General features: G+C 52.5%; 1 protein-coding gene across 7 annotated transcripts in view; it reads left to right on the plus strand.

Annotated features, from left to right (window-relative positions):
• DTNB (dystrobrevin beta) overlaps positions 1-20,726 on the plus strand; it is a 106,876-nt gene that overhangs the window by 60,522 nt on the left and 25,628 nt on the right. For 2 of the 7 annotated variants that reach the window (XM_083605184.1, XM_083605183.1), the window contains exons 11-16: positions 3,107-3,196; positions 5,467-5,557; positions 6,697-6,782; positions 7,739-7,852; positions 9,233-9,329; positions 11,141-11,161. In XM_083605184.1, coding sequence (XP_083461310.1) covers positions 3,107-3,196; positions 5,467-5,557; positions 6,697-6,782; positions 7,739-7,852; positions 9,233-9,329; positions 11,141-11,161 — 499 coding nt within the window. The remainder of the gene's footprint in view (positions 1-3,106; positions 3,197-5,466; positions 5,558-6,696; positions 6,783-7,738; positions 7,853-9,232; positions 9,330-11,140; positions 11,162-20,726) is intronic. The other 5 variants (XM_083605187.1, XM_083605186.1, XM_083605185.1 and 2 more) reach the window with 4 other exon arrangements.

Here is a 20,726-nt window from a genome sequence, read left to right on the forward strand (position 1 = left end):
CTGAGATTTGCAGATGGAGTGTGGTATACAAATTTTAATAATAATAATAATAATAATAATAATAATAATAATAATAATAATACAGTGGTCACGTTGCTAACAAAGGTCCATATAGTTCAAGCTATGGTTTTCCCAGTAGTGATGTATGGAAGTGAGAGCTGGACCATAAAGAAGGCTGATCGCCGAAGAATGGATGCTTTTGAATTCTTGTGCTGGAGGAGACTCTTGAGAGTCCCATGGACTGCAAGAAGATCCAACCTCTCCCTTCTGAAGGAAACCAGCCCTGAGTGCTCACTGGAAGGACAGATCCTGAAGCTGAGGCTCCAATCCTTTGGCCACCTCATGAGAAGAGAAGACTCCCTGGAAAAGACCCTGATGTTGGGAAAGATGGAGGGCGCAAGGAGAAGGGGACGACAGAGGACGAGATGGTGGGACAGTGTTCTCGAAGCTACCAGCATGAGTTTGACCAAACTGGGGGAGGCAGTGGAAGACAGGAGGGCCTGACGTGCTCTGGTCCAGGGGGTCACGAAGAGGCGGACACAACTAAACGACTCAACAACAACAAACTCGGGTTAAGTACTTAATTCGTTCCGGAGGTCCGTTCTTAACCTGAAACTGTTCTTAACCTGAAGCACCACTTTAGCTAATGGGGCCGTGATTTCTGTTCTAATCCTGAAGCAAAGTTCTTAACCCGAGGTACTATTTCTGGGTTAGCGGAGTCTGTAACCTGAAGCGTATGTAACCTGAAGCGTCTGTAACCCGAAGTACCACAATAATAATAATAATAATAATAATAATAATAATAATAATAATAGTAATAATCAGGGTGAAACATGTCAGCACACAACCACTAAGTTAAAACCCAGCCCTTTACTTTAAAAAAGGTTCCCTGGACAAGTGAAAAGTCCTCCATCTGTTGCTGAAAAGGCATCACAGTTTGGCGTCTGGGTGGGGAAGATGAAGAACCACATGCCCTGTCCGCAAACATTCACCCAGCTCAGCAGCAGCCTTGCTCCCTCCGGGGGATCCTTCTTCCTCCTCCTCCTCCTCCTCCTCCTCCGCTTTTGTCTTGCTCAAGATGGGCCGTTGCCTCCTGGAAGGTCCCCCATGAATCTTACAGGGAGGGGGGCCTCCTTGTTTATGACTTTTCACTGCCGCTAAGCCCAGCTTTATGGCAAGGCCATAAAACACTGCAAGCAGCGATTGAAGTCAGCTTGGAGGTGTAATGCCTTTAAAGCATGATGTGGGGTCAGAGGTGAGCCTTGTAAATAGTCTCATGCCATAAAAGTAATTGGGGAAAGGGAGGCCGCTCCAAATCGGAGAACAGTCTTTGTGCACCGGGGAGAGAGGAGGCTGTGTCTAGAGCAGCCGGTTTGGTGCACCCCAGGAATAGCTGGAACTACAACTCCCATCACCCCTGACTGTTGGCCATACCGTCTGGGGCTGATGGAAGCTGTCCTCCAGCGACATCTGTGGGGCACCAGGTTGGGAAAGCCTGGCTTAGAGCAGACAGAAGAAGAGCCTGCTGGATCAGGCCAGTGCCCCAGCTAGTCCAGCATCCTGTGGACGACCAGATGAGTCAATGGATTTGAGCGCAAGAGCAATCTCTCCCCTCCTGTGGCTTCCAGCACCTGGGATGCGGAAGCATTGCTGCCTCTGACAGTGGAGGGCAGAGCAGAGCCATCCTGGCTAGGAGCCATCGATATCCCTCCCCCCTCCTCCTCCATGAAATTGTCCAATCTCCTTTTAAAGCCATCTAAGGGACACTGGTTGCGCTGTGGGTTAAACCACTGAGCCTAGGGCTTGCCGATCAGAAGGTCGGAGGTTCGAATCCCCGCGACGGGGTGAGCTCCCATTGCTTGGTCCCAGCTCCTGCCAACTTAGCAGTTCGAAAGCACGTCAAAGTGCAAGTAGATAAATAGGTACCGCTCCGGCGGGAAGGTAAACAGTGTTTCCGTGCGCTGCTCTGGTTCGCCAGAAGCGGCTTAGTCATGCTGGCCACATGACCCGGAAGCTGTACGCCGGCTCCCTCGGCAAATAAAGCGAGATGAGCGCCGCAACCCCAGAGTCTTCCATGACTGGACCGAACGGTCAGGGGTCCCTTTACCTTTAAGTTGGTAGCCTCCTGTGGGCTGTGCACTGCATGAAGAAGGATGTCAACGCAAGAAGACTCTTGAGAGTCCCATGGACTGCAAGAAGATCAGACCTCTCCATTCTGAAGGAAATCAGCCCTGAGTGCTCACTGGAAGGACAGATCCTGAAGCTGAGGCTCCAAGACTTTGGCCACCTCATGAGAAGACAAGACTCCCTGAAAAAGACCCTGATGTTGGGAAAGATGGAGGGCACAAGGAGAAGGGGACAACAGAGGACGAGATGGTGGGACAGTGTTCTCGAAGCTACCAGCATGAGTTTGACCAAACTGCAGGAGGCAGTGGAAGACAGGAGGGCCTGGCATGCTCTGGTCCAGGGGGTCATGAAGAGGCGGACACGTCTAAACGACTAAACAACAGGGGAAGGAAGGGAGTGAGGAGCTGCTGCTTGAGAGACGAAAAGTGGCAAGGGGCATGTCTTTGGCGGAGCTGGGAGAGGTGGAATCAAGCAAATCTTGTTTCCTCAGCCTTGTGGCAGAGAAGCAAAGGCACTGAGTCTGGTCCAAGTGAGCTGGAAGCAGAATGCCAGTGGGGGTTTCTCCTGGGTCTCTCCTAATTATAGCACCATTTGCGCCAGGGGTGGGGGGAGCTCCTGCTTAGGCACACCTGGGGCAGTGTTTGCATATTGGGACTCCTCAAGTGCTGCCTCCTCCTCCCTCCTTGCGCAAGAATTTTGCAGAAACGTGGCTGCTCTTTGCCCGTCGGGCAGCAAGTTCCAGGTGACGTGGGCAGCTTTTGTGGTGGGGGAAGAAATACGGGGAAATCCAACTCTTTCTCCTTGCCACTGTGATTCCACACTCTTTCCAATGAGGTTCCTGCACATTTCCTTCCATGTTTTGAATGTTTTTAAGTTTCCTTATTTTAATTGTTGCTCACCATCATTTGCATTTTCCCGAATGCCCTCATATTTTTATTTCTGTCATGTTGTTTTGCCTCCTTTGCTCCCCCCCCCCCAGGTTGCACTACAGCCCGGCCCCCTCCAAGCGGCTTAGGGATGAGCATGCCCTGATCGCAGCCTATGTGAGCCAGCTCCAGAGTGGCGCACGGTCAGTCTTAGGAGAGGGGGGAGGGCAGGGGGAGCCCATGAACATGACAGTACCATGCGCAGCTGTGCCCAAAGCCCTGAGTAGCCAGCTGGACCACTACATAAACTGAAACTTGCACATGGAGAAGTGCCATGAGGCTGCAGCACTCAGTGCCCCAAAGGGTGCGCATGCATGCATTGGATCTGGGCACATGGGCCAAAGAGGGTTAGTTTTTAAAACCGCATTCTTTGTAAGCAACTTAATGAAAAAAGCTTCTAAATGCTTTTTGAGAGTCCTGAAATATTGAGCAGTTCCGAATGAACCATCTGTAGCCCATGGTTCAAACATGTTTATTACAGGGCTCTCTTTCTTTCCTGCCTAAATTTGCTGAGGGGTTTCCTCTGCTATAAAGACTATTTCACCTTGATGCATGGTTTCAAAATGAGGAAGCAGCCTTGTTTTGGGGGTAGAGGGAGCTATGATTGTATTTGTAAAACATGCAGCCTGGCTGTGCTGTGGGTTAAACCACAGAGCCTAGGGCTTGCCAATCAGAAGGTCGGCGGTTCGAATCCCCGCGACGGGGTGAGCTCCCATTGCTCAGTCCCTGCTCCTGCCAACCTAGCAGTTAAAGCACGTCAAAGTGCAAGTAGATAAATAGGTACCGCTCCGGCGGGAAGGTAAATGGCGTTTCTGTGCGCTGCTCTGGTTCGCCAGAAGCGGCTTAGTCCTGCTGGCCACATGACCCGGAAGCTGTACGCCGGCTCCCTCGGCCAATAAAGCAAGATGAGCGCCGCAACCCCAGAGTCGGTCACAACTGGACCTAATGGTCAGGGGTCCCTTCACCTTTACCTTAAGAGCACAGAAGCAGCAGCAAAATTCAGTTAAGCAGCAGCAGCAGCAAGGCTGTTTCGTCCTTTTGAGTTTCAGAAACAACCTCCTTTCATCTGCTTCGAAGTTGGTGCCCCAGGAGCCCGGCACATGGGTGCATGAGGCTCTGGTTTGCAAAACGTGTGCTCACCATTGTGTGCAGAAATGCACACCCTCCCTGACCTAGGGAGCAGCTTTTTCACAAAGGAAAGCCCAACGGAAATGAAATACACACCATCACTTGCTCACCCCTCACCTTCTCACACACAGCCCAACAGCCAAGGTACGTCTTTCCCAGAGGAATTAGGGCGATGCCACCTCCCAGGGCATCTTCACCCTAAACAGAAATCGGGACCCAATTGTGTTGAAGATGGATCTTCCGTTGGGTTCACTTCCGCTCGGCAGGACGTTTGGTTGTCGCGTCGTTTTAAACAGGTCAAGTTTCCTTTTAATTTTTACGCACAGGAAACCATCCCAAATGACTCTGCCGCTCCTCTGGTTGGTGCTGCGTCCAATTAGTTCTGGTTTGCCACAGCTGAAGCCCCTTCAGATTTTCAGCCTGAGCTCTCAGTCCAACCCCTGCATCCCATTTCTTATTCTGAAACTTAAGACTCCCATTGTCCAATTCCTCTTTCAAGTTGGTACCAGCCGTATATTCCTCAGGCCTTCTGCAGACTCCAGCCGGCTCCCTGTTCCCCAGTTTACTCTGGCCATTTTGTCATCTTTGTGGCGCTTCAGATTTGCAAAGCGCTTGGCAGCTTGCCCTTGCAAAACAAGCAAACCCACATCAAAACCAGTTAAGACAAACACAAGCGGTGAAAGTTTAATAACCCATCGGAGATTCTTCCAGATCCCGCCTCGCTAAAAAGACGCCCCAAAGGCCCTAGACATTCCACCTGCTGACAGGGCAGGGCCACCACCAAAAAGGCCTGCCCTCATTTGCCACCCTCTGGACCTCCATGAAGAAGGGCCTCAGTTGATGACCGCAGGGTCCGGCTTGGTTCGCATGGGGAGAGGTGACCCTGGAGCTTTTCGGGTTCTGAGCCACATAAGGCTTTATAGGTCAAAACCAGAACGTTGACTTGGGCCTGGGAACTAGCTGGTAGCCTTTTCCCACTTTTGATGCTGGTGTGGCAGGAGGTAAGGTGGGAGGGCCCTGACTCCTGTCTGGTGTTGGGCAACTGCAATTATTATTATTCCAAACTTTTAGAAGACATCTGAAGGCAGCCCTCTTTAGGGAAGCTTTTAATGTTTAATAGGTTCTTGTATTTTAGTGTTTTGTTGGAAGCCGCCCAGAGTGGCTGGGGAAACCAAGCCAGATGGGCGGGGTATAAATAATAAATTATTATTATTATTATTATTATTATTATTATTATTATTATTACCGGCACTCATGCTTGTTGGCTTTCTCTCCCCGCCCCCAGCAGCGTCCTGGACAGCCCCAGCAGGCTGGATGAGGAGCACCGACTCATCGCCCGCTACGCTGCCAGGCTAGCTGCGGAAGCTGGAAACGTGGTAAGCAGCCAGTCTGGCCCTCTCTCTCGCTAACGGTTTCTCCGATGGCTGTGGCATGCTCAGCTGCTGCTTCCCTGGGCAGGTGAGCTGGCAGCGTTCGGCTTCTTTCTAAACATGCTACAGCAGTTCGGGAGGAGCATTTTGCGCCGCTGAGTCTGTGTCCCTCCGGTCAATTTCGTCACGTTGCACCACAGGCGTGGTGCTCAGATTGGGAGTCACGTAATTAGTTGGATGCCAGGCTGGAGCCATGCAGGCCCAGTGTCCCCAGGGAGGCTTCCTTCCAGAGAGTCAGCATATTGGAGCAAAGAAAATCTTGTATGCTTGCTTGCTTACGCTTCGCGGCGTTTTCATGCTGCCCATTAAGAATAGGTTCTCTGGGTGGTGTACAACTTTGCTATTAAAAAACAAAACAAAAAGCCGCACCATAAAATATCAAAATGCAGAACATAAAAAGGTTAAGACAGCATCAAAATTAAATCAATAGCGGACAACAGTAGCGCCCCCCGGGTCCACAAAGCACTGAAGCATGTTTTTAAAAAGCCTGGTGAAGTTTCTAAAAAGGTTGGAACTGGAAGGACCACAACACAGGCCCCAGGTGAGCCTCTCTGGGGAGGGCATTTCGTAACTAGGGTGCCACCACTGAGAAGACCATCTCCTTAGTAGCAACTCCCGTAAGAACCCGAGACGAGCCAGCAGAAGGCAGAAGGCTCTTCTTATGTTTCTTATGGAGAATCTGCCCCTGGGGACAAGGCACTAGCTCAGTCAGTAGAGCACGAGACTCTTTATCCCATGGTTAAAGCCCCACGTTGGGCAAATAATAATTTTATTATTTATACCCTGCTCCTCTGGCTGGGTTTCCCCAGCCACTCTGGGCGGCTCCCAGGAGAACACTGAAAACAGAGTAAAACCTCAAACATCAAAAACTTCCCTAAACAAATTCCTGCATTGCAGGGGGGTTGGACTAGATGGCCTTTGGGGTCCCTTCCAACTCTACGATTAAACGACAACCTGATCTGATTTCCTTCCCCGTCTTTACCACCATCTCCCCAGTGCTGTTGGTGACGGGGAGGGGGCTGCCCGCGTGGGTTTCAGTGCTGGGTCCTCGTTGAGCCGTGTGTGTCTTTGGGGTCTCTTGACAGCCACGCCCACCCACAGACCTGGGGTTCAACTTCGATGCCAACAAGCAGCAGCGGCAGCTGATAGCAGAGCTGGAGAACAAGAACAGGTAAGGGGGCTCAGGTGGCGTGGAGGAGGGGTGGCCGCCTGGCCTTCGCTGGGCTCCTGAGCAAGAGATCTTCTCCCTTCCACACTTTCCATTCCTGCTGCCTCCCGGTGAGAGTTCTGTGGGTGGGTGCTTTGACAAGGGGGCAGCCCCACAATGCAGCTGGTGGATTTTGCAATCCTTACACTCCATCAGCTCAGTGAAAGGTTTCATTTTTTATTTTTGCATAAGAAAGTTGGGGTGGAGAAAAATGAAGGCTTGGTGTTTTAAAGGGGCATGCAAAATATTCATGCCCTGGCATGGCAAAGAGAGAGAGAGAGAGATGGGGGAAGAGTCTGGACAAGGTCCCCTCTGTGCCGGACTCTGGAAGAAGACGGGGATTGGACTGATTGACCCCTGGGACCTCTTAATAATAATAATAATAATAATAATAATAATAATAATAATAAGTTTTATTTATACCCTGCCCTCCCTAGCCAAGACCGGGCTCAGGGCGGCTAACACCAAATATAAAAACAATTGATTGAAATACAGCTTACAAAACAAGATTAAAATACAATTAAAATACAGCATTAAAACATTAAAATGCAGCCTCATTTCAGTGGAAACGCAATCAACTCTTCCAACTCTACAACTCTGTGGAGGTTGAGGGTAGCCCATTCTGCCTCCCCACTGGCCTTGGGTCCACACCTGTTCAAAACTAGGCATTCCACAGGTGGGTCTCCTATAGCATTTTTTTTTCTAGGATGTATCTCTACCTGATGATACAAGCCCGCCCAAAAATAATTAGGTTGTGTGTGTGGATTGTGCTGCAGAATCCTGCCAGGCAGTCAGATTGCAGCCCAGCCAGGGCCAGAGTTCGCTGACTCCACTGACATATTAAACCCTGTTTAAACTCCTTCCCTGGGAGTTTAGAAAGCAAGAGGGCTAATGCTGGTTTCTTTATTTTACTTGCACAGAGAGATTCTGCAAGAAATTCAGCGGCTGCGGCTGGAGCACGAACAGGCCTCTCAGCCGACACCAGAGAAAGCCCAGCAGAATCCGACGTTGCTGGCGGAACTGAGGCTATTGCGGTAAGAATGTAGGGGAGGGACGGGACCCCAGGAGGGAGGTTGCTTGCACAAGAGTATCTGTAACTGCACAAGAGTACTTATTCACGCAGCAAACAGTTCAGCTGTGGAACTCCCTCCCACAAGAGACAGGGATGGTTGCCAGCCTGGATGGTCAGGGGGGAAACAATGCTGTCCAGGGTTGTAAAGACTGCAGAGAGGATGATTGGGTGCACTCTTCCCACCTTGGATCAAATCTATGCTTCCAGGTGCCATAAGAAAGCTGCAGAGATAGCGCAGGATAGTGCGCACCCCGGAAATGATCTCTTTCAGCTTCTGCCTTCTGGAAGAAGGTCCAGGGTTATAAAGACTAGGACTAGCTGCCTGAGAAACAGTTTCTATCCAAATGTGATTTTGGTTTTAAACACAGTGTAAGGTAGTCTCTATGGGAGTATATTGTATTCAATTATGGGGTCTCAGAGTTGTTTGGGGCAAACCAGGCTGGGATAGCTGGGATAGCAGGATTGTTGGTCTTGAAAGACCTACACTGGCTCCCAGTACGTTTCCAGGCACAATTCAAAGTGTTGGTGCTGACCTTGAAAGCCCTAAACGGCCTCGGTCCAGTATACCTGAAGGAGCGTCTCCACCCCCATCGTTCTGCGCAGACGCTGAGGTCCAGCTCCGAGGGCCTTCTGGTGGTTCCCTCACTGCAAGAAGCCAAGTTACAGGGAACCAGGCAGAGGGCCTTCTTGGTGGTGGCGCCCTCCCTGTGGAACGCCCTCCCATCAGATGTCAAAGAGATAAACAACTACCTGACATTCAGAAGACATCTTAAGGCAGCCCTGCTTAGGGAAGTTTTTAATGTGTGACATCTTAATGTATTTTTGGTCTTTGTGGAAGCCACCCAGAGTGGCTGGGGAAACCCAGCCAGATGGGCGGGGTACAAATCAATTATTATTATTATTATTATTATTATTATTATTATTATTAGTTTCTGAATGTCTGATGTAGATTTTTTTTCCAATTTTGTTGTTCTGTATGGGACAATGACAATAAAGATTATGGTATTGTATCGATGGCTTGAAAAGAGGATTAGATGAATTCAAGGAGGAGGTGGCGGAAGAGAGGGCCATCTTATGTTCTTCTGCTGGTGGTGGTTGGCAGTGGCAAGCAGACTGAACAGACGGCAGAGCTGTGCCCGTCTCTGATTCTGTGCCACCTTTACCCAAGGCAGAGGGCTTTTCTTCACCCTCACAACTGCCCTGCAAGGCAGGCAGCTGCATAAGTATTCTGCCCATGAAGATCGGGAAAGATAGGGGCCATATTTGCAGGCCGCTTGACCTCCTTTGAATACCAGTGGAACTGCCCTTCTGACAAACTGGCCGCTTCTCCTTCTCCAAACAGGCAGAGGAAGGATGAGCTGGAGCAGCGAATGTCCGCCCTTCAGGAGAGCCGGCGGGAGCTGATGGTGCAACTGGAAGGGCTTATGAAGCTGCTCAAGGTAAGGCCTGCCGGCGCTGGACATCCCCTCCTCAGCACCTGCCACGTTTGCAGCTCCCAGGCAGGCTGTGCATCAAACCTGTGAGAAGCCCTTTCTGTCCTGCCTTAGGCTGAGTCAGACCATCCTTTTCAACTGGCAGCACTGATCAGGGTTGGACCCAGGCCTTCCAGCACTCCAAGCGGGGGCTCTGCCTGCCCGTAAGCTACAGCCCTGGCCCTGGCCCTGGGAGAAACCACCTCCAGAGGGCTGTGTGTGAGATCCAGCCTGCTCTAGCATTCAGAAGCCCCTTCATACTTGGCCAACGGAGCCCCCAAGAGGGGCTGCCCTCGTCTCCCTCATTGTCTTTTGTCCCTTCCTGCAGAGAAGGGATTTGCCTGCAGCATCTTCCAGGTGGCGTGGGTCTTTAGAGGTCCTCTAGTCCAGGCATAGGCAAACTCGGCCCTCCAGATGTTTGGGACTACAATTCCCATCATCCCTGACCACTGGTCCTGTTAGCTAGGGGTGATGGGAGTTGTAGTCCCAAAACATCTGGAAGGCCGAGTTTGCCTATGCCTGCTCTAGTCCAACCCCCTAGGGCTCAGTGATGGAAATCCAGTGCTAGAAGCATCCTCTGTGCTCAGATATCTGTCCAGCTTCTGCCTGAAGACCTCTAGCAGGGGAGATCCCAGCCCCCAGCCCTGCCCCCAACTCGTTCCATTACTGCTTATCCTTAGGAAGTGTTCCCCCCTGATGTTTCGCCCAGTAGGAGGAGAAGCGAAAGAGTCTTTCCCCTCCTCCTGTGTGATGACAGCCTTTGGGGGGCTTAAAGGTGCTGTGCTGTGTTGGGGTGTGGATAGATGCCAGGAGAGGATATATTTATTAGCTATTATCCTTCCTTCCTCACGCTTGTGAGTTCAGCAGAGTGCATCCCTTTGCAGCTTAACAGGGAAGCTTTGATAGACTACTTTTAGCCTTTTCATTTAAGGATTCCAGGGTGCTTTAAGGCAGCCTGGATTTTCCTGGTATTTCCCCCTTAGAACAATAACCGCACAGTCTTGTAGAAGGTAAAAATAACATTTGCTCACTCAGAATACCTGTCAAAGAGTAACCAAATACAGCAGCTTTGTTCAGGCAGGCTCAAAATAGTAATTCAGTTACAAGGACATACGTAAATCTAGTTTAAGTCTGAACATGGAGCTCGGATGAGCAGGTGTTCTCACATTGCTGGCAGAGAGGGAAGAGGAAGAGGGGAGAGGCAGTGTGCCCAGGCAGGTAAGAGAAAATACATGGCTATGGCCTCTCCTTGTCAGGGCACAGGGGGAGTGTCTCTCACAGACAAGCTCACAGGAATACGCAGAGCTTCAGCTCCCATCATGTGCCTATCTAACAAAGCAGGAATTGTTTGTTTGACTATATGTTAAATATCCCACATCCTGTCCCCTGCCCAGTCCTCTGAGTGTTCCCCGATCCTTCCGCCCTTCCTCACGTGTCTTCTTTCCCACCCAGGTTTCCTGCATGCAGAGCCCGGACCTCACTCCCTGCCCTTCCCTCTCTCTCGCTGGACCAGGGGCACCTAGACTCAGCCTGTAGCATCCCTGGGAGGGAAGCCAGAGGCAGCCGTGATGGTCTCACACAGCGCAAGGCAGCGGCTCCTGCCCTCCTGCCTCCCTTCCCTGTGTCCTTCTCCGCCTCCTCTCTTGGTGTCCTTGAGTGTCAGCAGACGTGGGGGTTCCTCTTGGGGATCCCTGCCTGTGCCTGTTCCCCCCGTCCTGATAATGATTAACTGTCCTCTCTCTTTCTCTCACACCTTTGCTTACTCCCAACCTTTATAGGAAGAGGAGCAGAAGCAGGCAGTAAGTTGATACCCGTGAATCTTTTCTTCCCTTTGGTTCTGCATGAGATGACTCTGTGCGGCACTTTCTCACCCTGGTGGGTTTGGGTGCCCCGGAGGCAAGGGGTGCCCAGTGCAGGATGAGGGCGCTCCTGCCTCCCGCAGAGTGTGGGCTTATTAACCCTTGGCACACCGGCTTAATTTCTCAATGTGTTTATTTCCCAAAACGTAAGACTAACGAGCCAGTCCCGGTTTGATTTGTGTGCGTGTGCATTTAATGAAATGTGCATGATTGACAAGACATGGAAATGCAGAGGTCTGGTTGCTTTTCTGCCCTAAGGCACCCGATTGTCTCCTGTCTTTGGGAAATCCTTGCATTCTCCTTCCTGGCCACGCGCACGAGTCCACGCATGGAAACAGACAGCCCTGTCTGGCCCTGCATCCTGCTGCCTTGACAAGCCTGGCTCAGCAAAGCTGTTTCTTCCGGGGTGGGGGGCTCCTCCGAGAGACCTCCTTGTTGAGCATCCGTCTTGATTTGCTTGCGCAGGGATTATGCAGCGGTCCAGAGACGATGCAATATTCAGATTGGTTTTGTGTGGAGGTTGCATGACAAGGAGCGTCTGTCCTGGTCTGCTTGTGTGGGTGGAGACTTTGCTCTGTCCCGGCTCCTGCTAACCTAGCAGTTCAAAAGGACTCCAGTGCAAGTAGATAAATGGGTAAAGGATCCCTGGTGGCGCTGTGTTCTAAACCACTGAGCCTCTTGGGCTTGCAGATCGGAAGGTCGGCGGTTTGAATCCCCACGACGACGGGGTGAGCTTCCCTTGCTCTGTCCCAGCTCCTGCCAAACTAGCAGATAAATAGGTACCGTTATGGCGGGAAGGTAAATGGCATTTCCATGCATTCTGGCTTCCATCACACTGTCCCGTTGTGCCAGAGGCGGTTTAGTCCTGCTGGCCACATGACCCAGAAAACTGTCTGCAGACAAATGCTGGCTCCCTTGGCCTGAAGCGAGATGAGCGCCTTTGACTGGACTTAACCGTCCAGGGGTCCTTTACCTTTACTCTTTTTTTAAACCTTCTCTGTCACTTGCTTGGTAAAGGTAAAGGGACCCCTGATCATTAGGTCCACTTGTGACCAATTCTGGGGTTGTGGCGCTCATCTCGCTTTATTGGCCGAGGGAGCCAGCGTACAGCTTCCGGGTCATGTGGCCAGCATGATTAACCCCTCTTCTGGTGAACCAGAGCACCCGCTGGAGTGGTACCTATTTATCTACTTGCACTTCATGCTTTTGAACTGCTAGGTTGGCAGGAGCAGGGACCGAGCAACGGGAGCTCACCCCGTCGCAGGGATTTGAACCGCCAACCTTCTGATCGGCAAGCCCTAGGCTCTGTGGTTTAACCCACAGCGCCACCCGCGTCACTTGCTTATCTGACACTTATTGGTGCAGATGGGTGCCAACCAACCATTTGTGCATTTCCCCATCACTTTCCTAACCGCAAAAAAATACTTTTTTTAAAAAAAGTAGACTTGTTGCCTTGTTGCACCAGAGTGCTCTAATCCACATTAATTGCATAGACCTAAACTTCCAGATGCAGCTGAAGCCCTCCAGCAAAATACTGACCGTCTGCAGGAGCCGGTCCCTCCCCACCTTATTCCTGCCCGGCAATTAACTCCGAATCCCCTGCAGAGGGAGCCAGCCTTCTTTCCTAAGCGAGCAGCCTTTGGTGCTGGTGCAGCAGGATGGAAGCCAGCTGGTGGAAGCGCCAAACCTCTGGCCTGCTGGGGCTTCCCTTGGGGATTGGCACATCTGCAGTGATGTGCAGGTCCCCCAAAGACTGGGTTTGGGGAAGGAGATGCACATTTTCTGCGTCTGTTGCAAAAATCTCCATAAGCGGTGCAAAGAGGTGCCTGGAAGCCAAGAAGGAACACTTCCCTTCCCTGTTGAAGCCAGGCTGACCTCCTGCCCTGTCAGGCTTCAAATGCGCAGAGCCTCCTGATGACTGCACAGTTCCAATCTATCGTAGCTTCTGGTGAGCGTTCACATCTGTCGAGTGCTTCCCCTTTTCATGACACCTCAATGATGTTTTAGGGGCTACTTCTGGGTTCAGCGCCGTGCGCATGTACGCAATCTCACGTCGTTCGGATGCGCCTAAATCGGCAGTTGCCTGTATTTATTGTGAAAGATAAAGCAGCTGCTTCTACAGCACCGGATCCCGACGCACATCAATGTAGCATCTAGGCAGCTGTGCCCAGATCCGCTGTCTGTGGAGCCGTTGCCACAACTGGGGACCAATCTCCCCTCCACCAGTTCATGTACCTTCCCCTGACGGGCTGCGCAAATACAGCCAGAGACTGCGCCTGTGTGGAAACTCTTCCCACTTCAGTCGCCTCCTGGTTCTGGGAGACGGGATGCAGGAGAGGGTGGGGAAGCCCTGGCCCTTCACTTGCCTCTTCCTCCTCTTCTTCCAAGCCCTCCTGTGCGCCACCCTCCAGCTCTGAAGCTTCCCCTGGCTCTGCCTCTTGCCTCCTGGCCGGCACAGGTCCCCACAAACCACTGCCCCCCTCTCCCAACTCCATCAACCTCTTGCCAGCCCCTGACAACACCTGTTGAGCAAACGGGAAGTGGCCATTTTGGTGTGTCTTACTTGGTGTGGAGGGCGACGCGGGTGACGCTGTGGGTTAAACCACTGAGCCTAGGACTTGCCGATCAGAAGGTCAGTGATTCGAATCCCCACGACAGGGTGAGCTCCCGTTGCTTGATCCCTGCTCCTGCCAACCTAGCAGCTTGAAAGCACATCAAAGTGCAAGTAGATAAATAGGTCCCGCTCCGGCAGGAAGGTAAACAGCGTTTCCGTGCTGTTACGGCTAAAATCTGGGTGCGGGGCTACTCTGCCACCCAGCTCATCGGACTAAGTCCGTGGGTCCCTGCGGAAGAAAATGAGCTCAGCCGGACAGGAGCAAATTGCAGAAGATCCAAGTTTATTGCGCAACAGGTTCAAGGCAAGATTGAACAGCGAGAAAGGGGTGACATGAACTTTTGAAACTCCCCCCATGTCCCAGAATACAGTGCAAAACACATCCCAGTTACATCATGAATACATTAAGGAAAGGTTGGGTTACACAGATTATATCATGAATACATTAAGGAGAGGTTGGGTTACACCGGATTAACATATGGAGGAGGGAGGGGGGAATATGCAGAGCTGGAGATATGCGCAGATAAGCACATCCTGAGTGCCGGTGATGAGAAGACAATGGTCCATGTATGCATAGTCTGCCACCTGGCATTGCCCGGAGGAAAGGCTTGGCAGAGTGATTTGACAGGATTAGGGTCTTGACACCTTGCTTGAGGGATTATGGAGGACAGGGGAGGTGTGATGGAGTCCTAGAGAAATTGAGCAAATTGGCACGTTGATTTTCTATGAATTTTATAAATTTTAGTCCCTTTTGACATTGACAATTGGAAATAAATTGATATATTGTAGCGAAGAAGAAGGTGAAGAAGACATGCCCCCCCCCTTTCCGTAACAGTGCGCTGCTCTGGTTCGCCAGAAGCGGCTTAGTCATGCTGGCCACATGACCCAGAAGCTGTACTGGCTCCCTTGGCCAGTAAAGCGAGATGAGCGCTACAACCCCAGAGTCGGCCACGACTGGACCTAATGGTCAGGGGTTACCTTTACTTGGCACGGAAGGAGCACAGGGGAGAGACCTGCCCTGCCCCCTTTTGCAGTTCCTTCCCAGGCCCCCTGCAAAGCCACTTCCCCAAACCACTTGCACTTCCCTGCTGTTCTGGTGGGAACAACCCCCTGTCCATCCGCAAGGCAAAGCAAACTTTGCCTTTGGTCAGATTGCAAAGAGGCTCTTGCCCATGTGACTGCTGGCTGCTGACCTTTGCAACGACCCCCTGGAACAGTGGCCAGGCTGTCTGGCTGCTATCAAGCAGCCACCAACATGAATTGTCTCTCCCGCTTATCATCACAAATAGCCCCCAGGGTGGAGAGAATACAGCCCCCAAGGCTTGCACACCCTCGGCACCTGGGTCTCATAAAAAGCTTCGGAGTTAAATATTGACACGTTTCACTCCAGAATGTGGAAGAATGGGCTGTCCCTTTCAAGTGAGCTGCCTGCAGACTTTTGAAACTCCCATTTCTGTTTCCTGGGGAGGGCCCAGGGTCCGGGGTAAGCCCCAAGGAGTTTCCATGGCAGCCTGGCTTGTGGGGGTGGGGTGTCCCCTGGTCTAGCTGTGGGAGGAGAGGCTCCCCATAGAACTTAAGGTGGGTTTATTTTGAGATCCCTGTATTTCAGAAGGGTTGGACTAGATTACTCAGGGTCCCTTCCAACCATACAAATCTCTTGCTGAGAAGGGGAGTTAAATGGTGGATTGCATGTTGTATGTGATGTAAAGGTGCTAGGCAGGTAGAAGGGGAGAGAGAGAGAGAATGTTTCTGCAAGCACCGAGTTAACGGTTTATTTTTCCAAACTAGATTTGGGAAAGAGGATCTGCTCCCACAGATCCATTTTTCCATTACATCATCGTGTAGAAGTACTCAATGCATCCTGAGTAGACTGCAATTTGCCACGTCCAGAGAAACCTGGAATCGTGGTTTGGATCAGCTCTCCATCACAGGCCTGGAGTCGGGGTGTTCACCAAACTCCTTCAGGGCACCAAGTCCACGGAAAAGTTTCAGTGGCCACATAAAGAGCCATTGATCCTGGGAATTGGCCCCTCTCGTCCTCCAGGCCATGAGCCCCCGGTTTCTCGGCAGAGCCTTTCCCCACCTCTCCTTTCATCAGGGTTTGTGGCTGTTCCCTTTATCTCACCAGATGCCCCGACTTCCCCACTGGTGCCGCTTCTTGAAAAACCTTAGGAATAAGCAAGGCCTGGATCCCAGGGTGCTTTTAGCCTGGGAGCCATGAAGCTCTGCTGAGCCCCCATCCTGGCTCCTGAACTGTAGGAGGACTTCCTGGGAAGCTCTGTGGCCATTGCAAACGAAGGAGGAACCCTCGGCATTGGTGCAGAGAAAGGCCTCTTGGGCTCAGCTGCTGAATCCCACGGGAGAAGAGCCTGGGTGGGAAGCAAGGAAGCGTCACATGACCACTGCGGTGGGAGTCTTATCTGAAGGCAACACCCCATGGCTTCTCTGTGTGAGGAATCCAGTGGTTTTTTGGATTCCTGGTCCCATAAAGCGGAAAGAAGAGAACTCTGAACAAACGGGGCTTTGTGATGTTGGGTTTGGCACAGCTGCCTAGTATCTGAGGAAGAAGGGTCTGCAGCCAAACTGCTGAATGGGGCTGGAGCCTCTGGGTAGAGGGGGGGTGGGCTTAGCCTTGGAGATGCTTTAGCGGGGTATACAGTGGCCTCGATCCCTGTCACAAAGGCCAGATGTTGCTGCAGAGGAAGAGGAAGAGGTGTGTTTTTCCCAATAGGTTACTCAGAAGAACAAGCCTTGCTGAAGCAGAGCCAGCATGGCTTCTGCTCGAGCAAGTTTTCTCTCTATTTGAGTTATTTGAGAGCGTCAACAAGCACATAGAGGTGATCCAGTGGACATAAAGTACATAGGTTTTCCAAATTCTTTTCAGAATGCACTGCACCAAAGACTCCCGATTAATGGAACAAGAGGGGAGGTCCTCTTGTGGATCAGGAATTGGTTAGGGAGCAGAAAACAGACAGCAGAAATAAATGGAGAGATGTAAGAAGTGGCTTTGGGGGGGTGGTTCTGCCCAGAGGTGCCCCTCAGCTGATCCAAAGGACATGCCCTTTCCTCCTCCCCCTCCCTGGAGGCACAGGGGGCCAGTCTTGCGGCTCCCAGTTTGACCACAATGGCATTGGGCACTTCCCAGCACACCAGGTGTGTAGTGATGGTCAGTCCCGTGCGCAAGGGGTCTTGTGCTGTGGAGCCTGCCTTGTCCTGCGTAGTTCACCCTGAGCCAGAGGGAGCCCAGGCGCCCTCAGGGTTCTCACTCGGGACCAACGTTTCTCCGAAGTGCTTCTGCTGACCATGTGGCTGGTTTCTTGCTCTGATCCACCTGTACCCAAAGATTTCTGCCTTGTCTCAGGCCCCTGCACATAGCTAGCCGTGCCAGGAAGCCGCCAGGTTGACAACTTCCTCCATGAACCTTGGGAAGACGTTTGGCCTCCCACAAGCTTCCCCACACTTCCTCAGAGACCACCAGGCCCGGGGCCAGGGCCTCTGCTTGCCCACAGACGTCGTCCTGGTGAGGCTGAAACTTCCCTTGAGAAGATGGAGCTCAAGCACTGGCTGTAAATCAGGAACTGTGTATGTGTTTGTGCTTTTAACTCAGGTGAGCTTGTCTTGCCCTGCTTGTCTGGCTGGACTCCTCTGGGGCAGTTTCAAGCCTCTTTCTGTGGGTCGCTCTCTCTCTCTCTGAACGTGGTGCTCTCCAGACAGGGTCTGGCCTGTGCCTCTGTGGAGCCAGGGCTGGACGTCTTGGGCTGCCTTTGGCCCCTTCGCACCGACGGGACAGGCGCTCCATGCCCTGCCCAGGCAGCCCTGCTGGAGGGCAAAGGACAGTGGAGGCCCCTTCCCTCCAAGGACCCCCTCTCTGTTCCTGGACAGTCGGCACTTCCCGCTTCACACAAGTTAATCATTAGGGCTGTGATGGAGTTTGCCTTCTCCCTGCCATGGAGCCCCACTCCCGCTTTGCAAGGGAGGAGCCTCTGCCTCGTTTACTCTGGCCTGGAACCATTGCGTGCAGCCAAGGGGAAGGGGAAGGAGCGAGGGCTGAGTAGGGGGTCTGCAGGCCCTTTTCCCAAAAAGCCAAATGAGCTGCTTCGCATTTCTGCCGGGCTCCTCTCTCGGGCGTGTGCGTGCAAGCCCTGCTGCTCTGTCCTTGACGTTCTCCGCCATCTTAGCTATTTCTGGCTCCCTCATCCTGCCGCCACGGCGGCGGCAGCAGCCCCCGCACCACACAGGCTCCCCCAGCACCACAGCTGCTGCAAAGACCCCGGACGGATGAGCGTGCGTGCCGGCGCGCTTTAATTGAATTACGCAATTCTGAGCAATTAAACGCAATCTTCTGCCTCGTAATCCCGTCGATCCTGCCTGCTTCCCCCCTCCCTCCTTTCCATGTGTTTGATTAGACAGCTGTGCTTTTTTTGGGAGCTGCCGGTGCCAGCAGAGGCCCAAAATAGAACATGCGAAATGGACGGTGCACGTCTGCCTGCCTGCCTGCCTCGTTCCCTCCCTTCCTCCGCCCCCCCCCTCTACTGTACATTGCTGTCCGGGTGCCAGGAGCACATGCTGCGGCCCCCTCTCCTGGCTGCGCACACAAGCACCTTTTCCTCTGCCGCCGCCAAGGCGTTTCTGCGCAGCCCTGGCGAAAGGCAGCAGCCGAGAGGGTGATGGCGCTTGTTTTGTTTAAGCATGCAGCGGCAGAAAGCAGGGAATTGTCCTCCCCGGCCATCTGCTCACCTGGCTGCCTTCCATTCGCTCAGGAGACAGCGGCGTACGTGGGGATGAAGAGCCTCTTTCATTCCGTTGCCATGATAACAGGACCGGTTTCGGAGTTTTAGCAGGGAAAGGGTTATTAACGCTTTGGGGAGAGGAAAGGTTATTGGGCTGCTGGAGTAACAGGGATTGTTCCTGGAAGTTTCGCCGCAACACACAGAGAGGGGAGACCAGATGCATGAAGGTTCCTTTCGGAGGCAGGAGCCGCAGCTGACGGGGGCCACAAAGAGGAGCCTGCACTGCATGGGCTGCTCACCCTAAGCACCCCTCTGGGTGGAAGACTGGACATCAGGGGAGCCCTGGGGGGTCAGACCAGTGACCCATCTAGCCCAGCATCCAGTTCTCCCAGTGGCCAACCACCTGCCGAGGGCAGAGCAGAGCCATCCTGGCTGGTGGAGATCAATAGCCCTTTCCCCCATGAATTTGTTCAGTCTTGTTTCAAATAAGTTGCCTTCAGCCTGGTGCCAAGTAGCTCAAGGATTTCTGGCCGTGCAGCAGAGCTTTTTCTCTCTCTGCCCCCCACTCCCTCCCGCGTACCCCCGTAAACCTGTTCTTCAGCTTCCCCTAGCTCTCCGGAGCAGATTTGGGAAGGGGGGAAAGGAGGGAAGTCCTTTCGTGCTAACAGTAATCCTTGTGCTGGCAGATGCGGGAGTTGAATATCGCCCAGGGCTGCAGCGCAAACTTTGCTTCCAGAGGACCCCCAGTATCTCCAGTTGAAAGGGGGCTCTGGTGGGTAACAGGCCTGAGCACAACCTCAGCTGGGAAACCGGAGAGAGAAACTGCTGTCAAGAGGAGGCAGTGCTAGGCGAGGTCAACCAAAGATGTGGCGTCTCATGAAGCCATGTCTGGCCTCCTGGATGGTAAAGGGGTGTTGTTGTTTAGTCGTTTAGTCGTGTCCCACTCTTCGTGACCCCCTGGACCAGAGCACGCCAGGCACTCCTGTCTTCCACTGCCTCCCGCAGTTTGGTCAAACTCATGCTGGTCGCTTCCAGAACACTGTCCCACCATCTCGTCCTCTGTTGTCCCCATCTCCTTGTGCCCTCCATCTTTCCCAACATCAGGGTCTTTTCCAGGGAGTCTTCTCTTCTCAGGTAAAGGGGTAAAATTGTAGAGTTGGAAGGGATCCCATGGGTTCTCTAGTCCAGCCCCCTGCAATGCAGGAATCTCAGCTAAAGCTACTTCCCGCTAACACCCCTCCTGCCCCCTTTGTGTTGCCTGTTAAGAACCAGGCCTGTCTGAACCCCAAGTGCACAGCCAGGTTGGGCCAGAAGCCGCAGAAAGAAGCAGGATATTGGTGACCCTCATGAACAGGAAAGTGTGTAGGGAACTAATCTCCAAGTCCTCTTCCAGTCGAACCCCCGCCTCTCCCAGGGATGAAAGCTGGCCTCCTCCCTGGCTCAGCACCTGCAGCTGAGCCCAGAGTCCGGCTGCCTGGGTTTATCCTGGCCCCTGCCTTCAAGGAGATGCTCTTGCGCAGCAATCATGGATTTCAGTGGGACTTCCTTGCAGGAAACAAGCGCTCAAGCTCTGCTCATGCCTCTTCTGCGCCCGGCATCTTTGCAGTAGAGAATGAAGCACCTCGGCTGGCCGGCTTTATTTTTAGCTGGATTTCCAAGTGTGTTTTCTGTTCCTAAATGACTTGGAATGCGATGGGACGCAGCCAGCCCATCCACGGAGGCATTTGGCTCTCAGGGACCCGACTTCCTTGCCCTGTGCAGCCGGCCTCTGCATAGCAGGACTTCCATGGATCCTGGCTCAGGAGAAGCCTGCAGGGTTATGGTGCGGCCTGGTTTTATTTTTGTAGCCATCCGAGCCCCGGGATTATCTGCCTGCCACTGTCCTCTTCCGCAGCCATGCCAGAATCGGGGTGGAGGACGACGACCCGCCTCTCTTGCTTACTTAAAAGAGCTTAAAAGACTTCGCCTTCAATCCAGATTCTGAATTGGCCCAGTTCCTGCGGACCACACTCAGAAGCAAAATGCCCCCCCCCCCGCCTAGTCCTTATCCCGGCAACAACTCCAAAGCTTCTAAGTTTTCTTATTGATTGTGTTTTGATCATCATTCTTGATTTCATGCTAAGCCATCTGAGAGGTCCCCGGAGACCTAAATTGACTAAAA

The sequence above is a fragment of the Podarcis filfolensis genome, assembly GCF_964270895.1.
Source record: "Podarcis filfolensis genome assembly, chromosome: 3".
Taxonomy (NCBI): Eukaryota; Metazoa; Chordata; class Lepidosauria; order Squamata; family Lacertidae; genus Podarcis; species Podarcis filfolensis.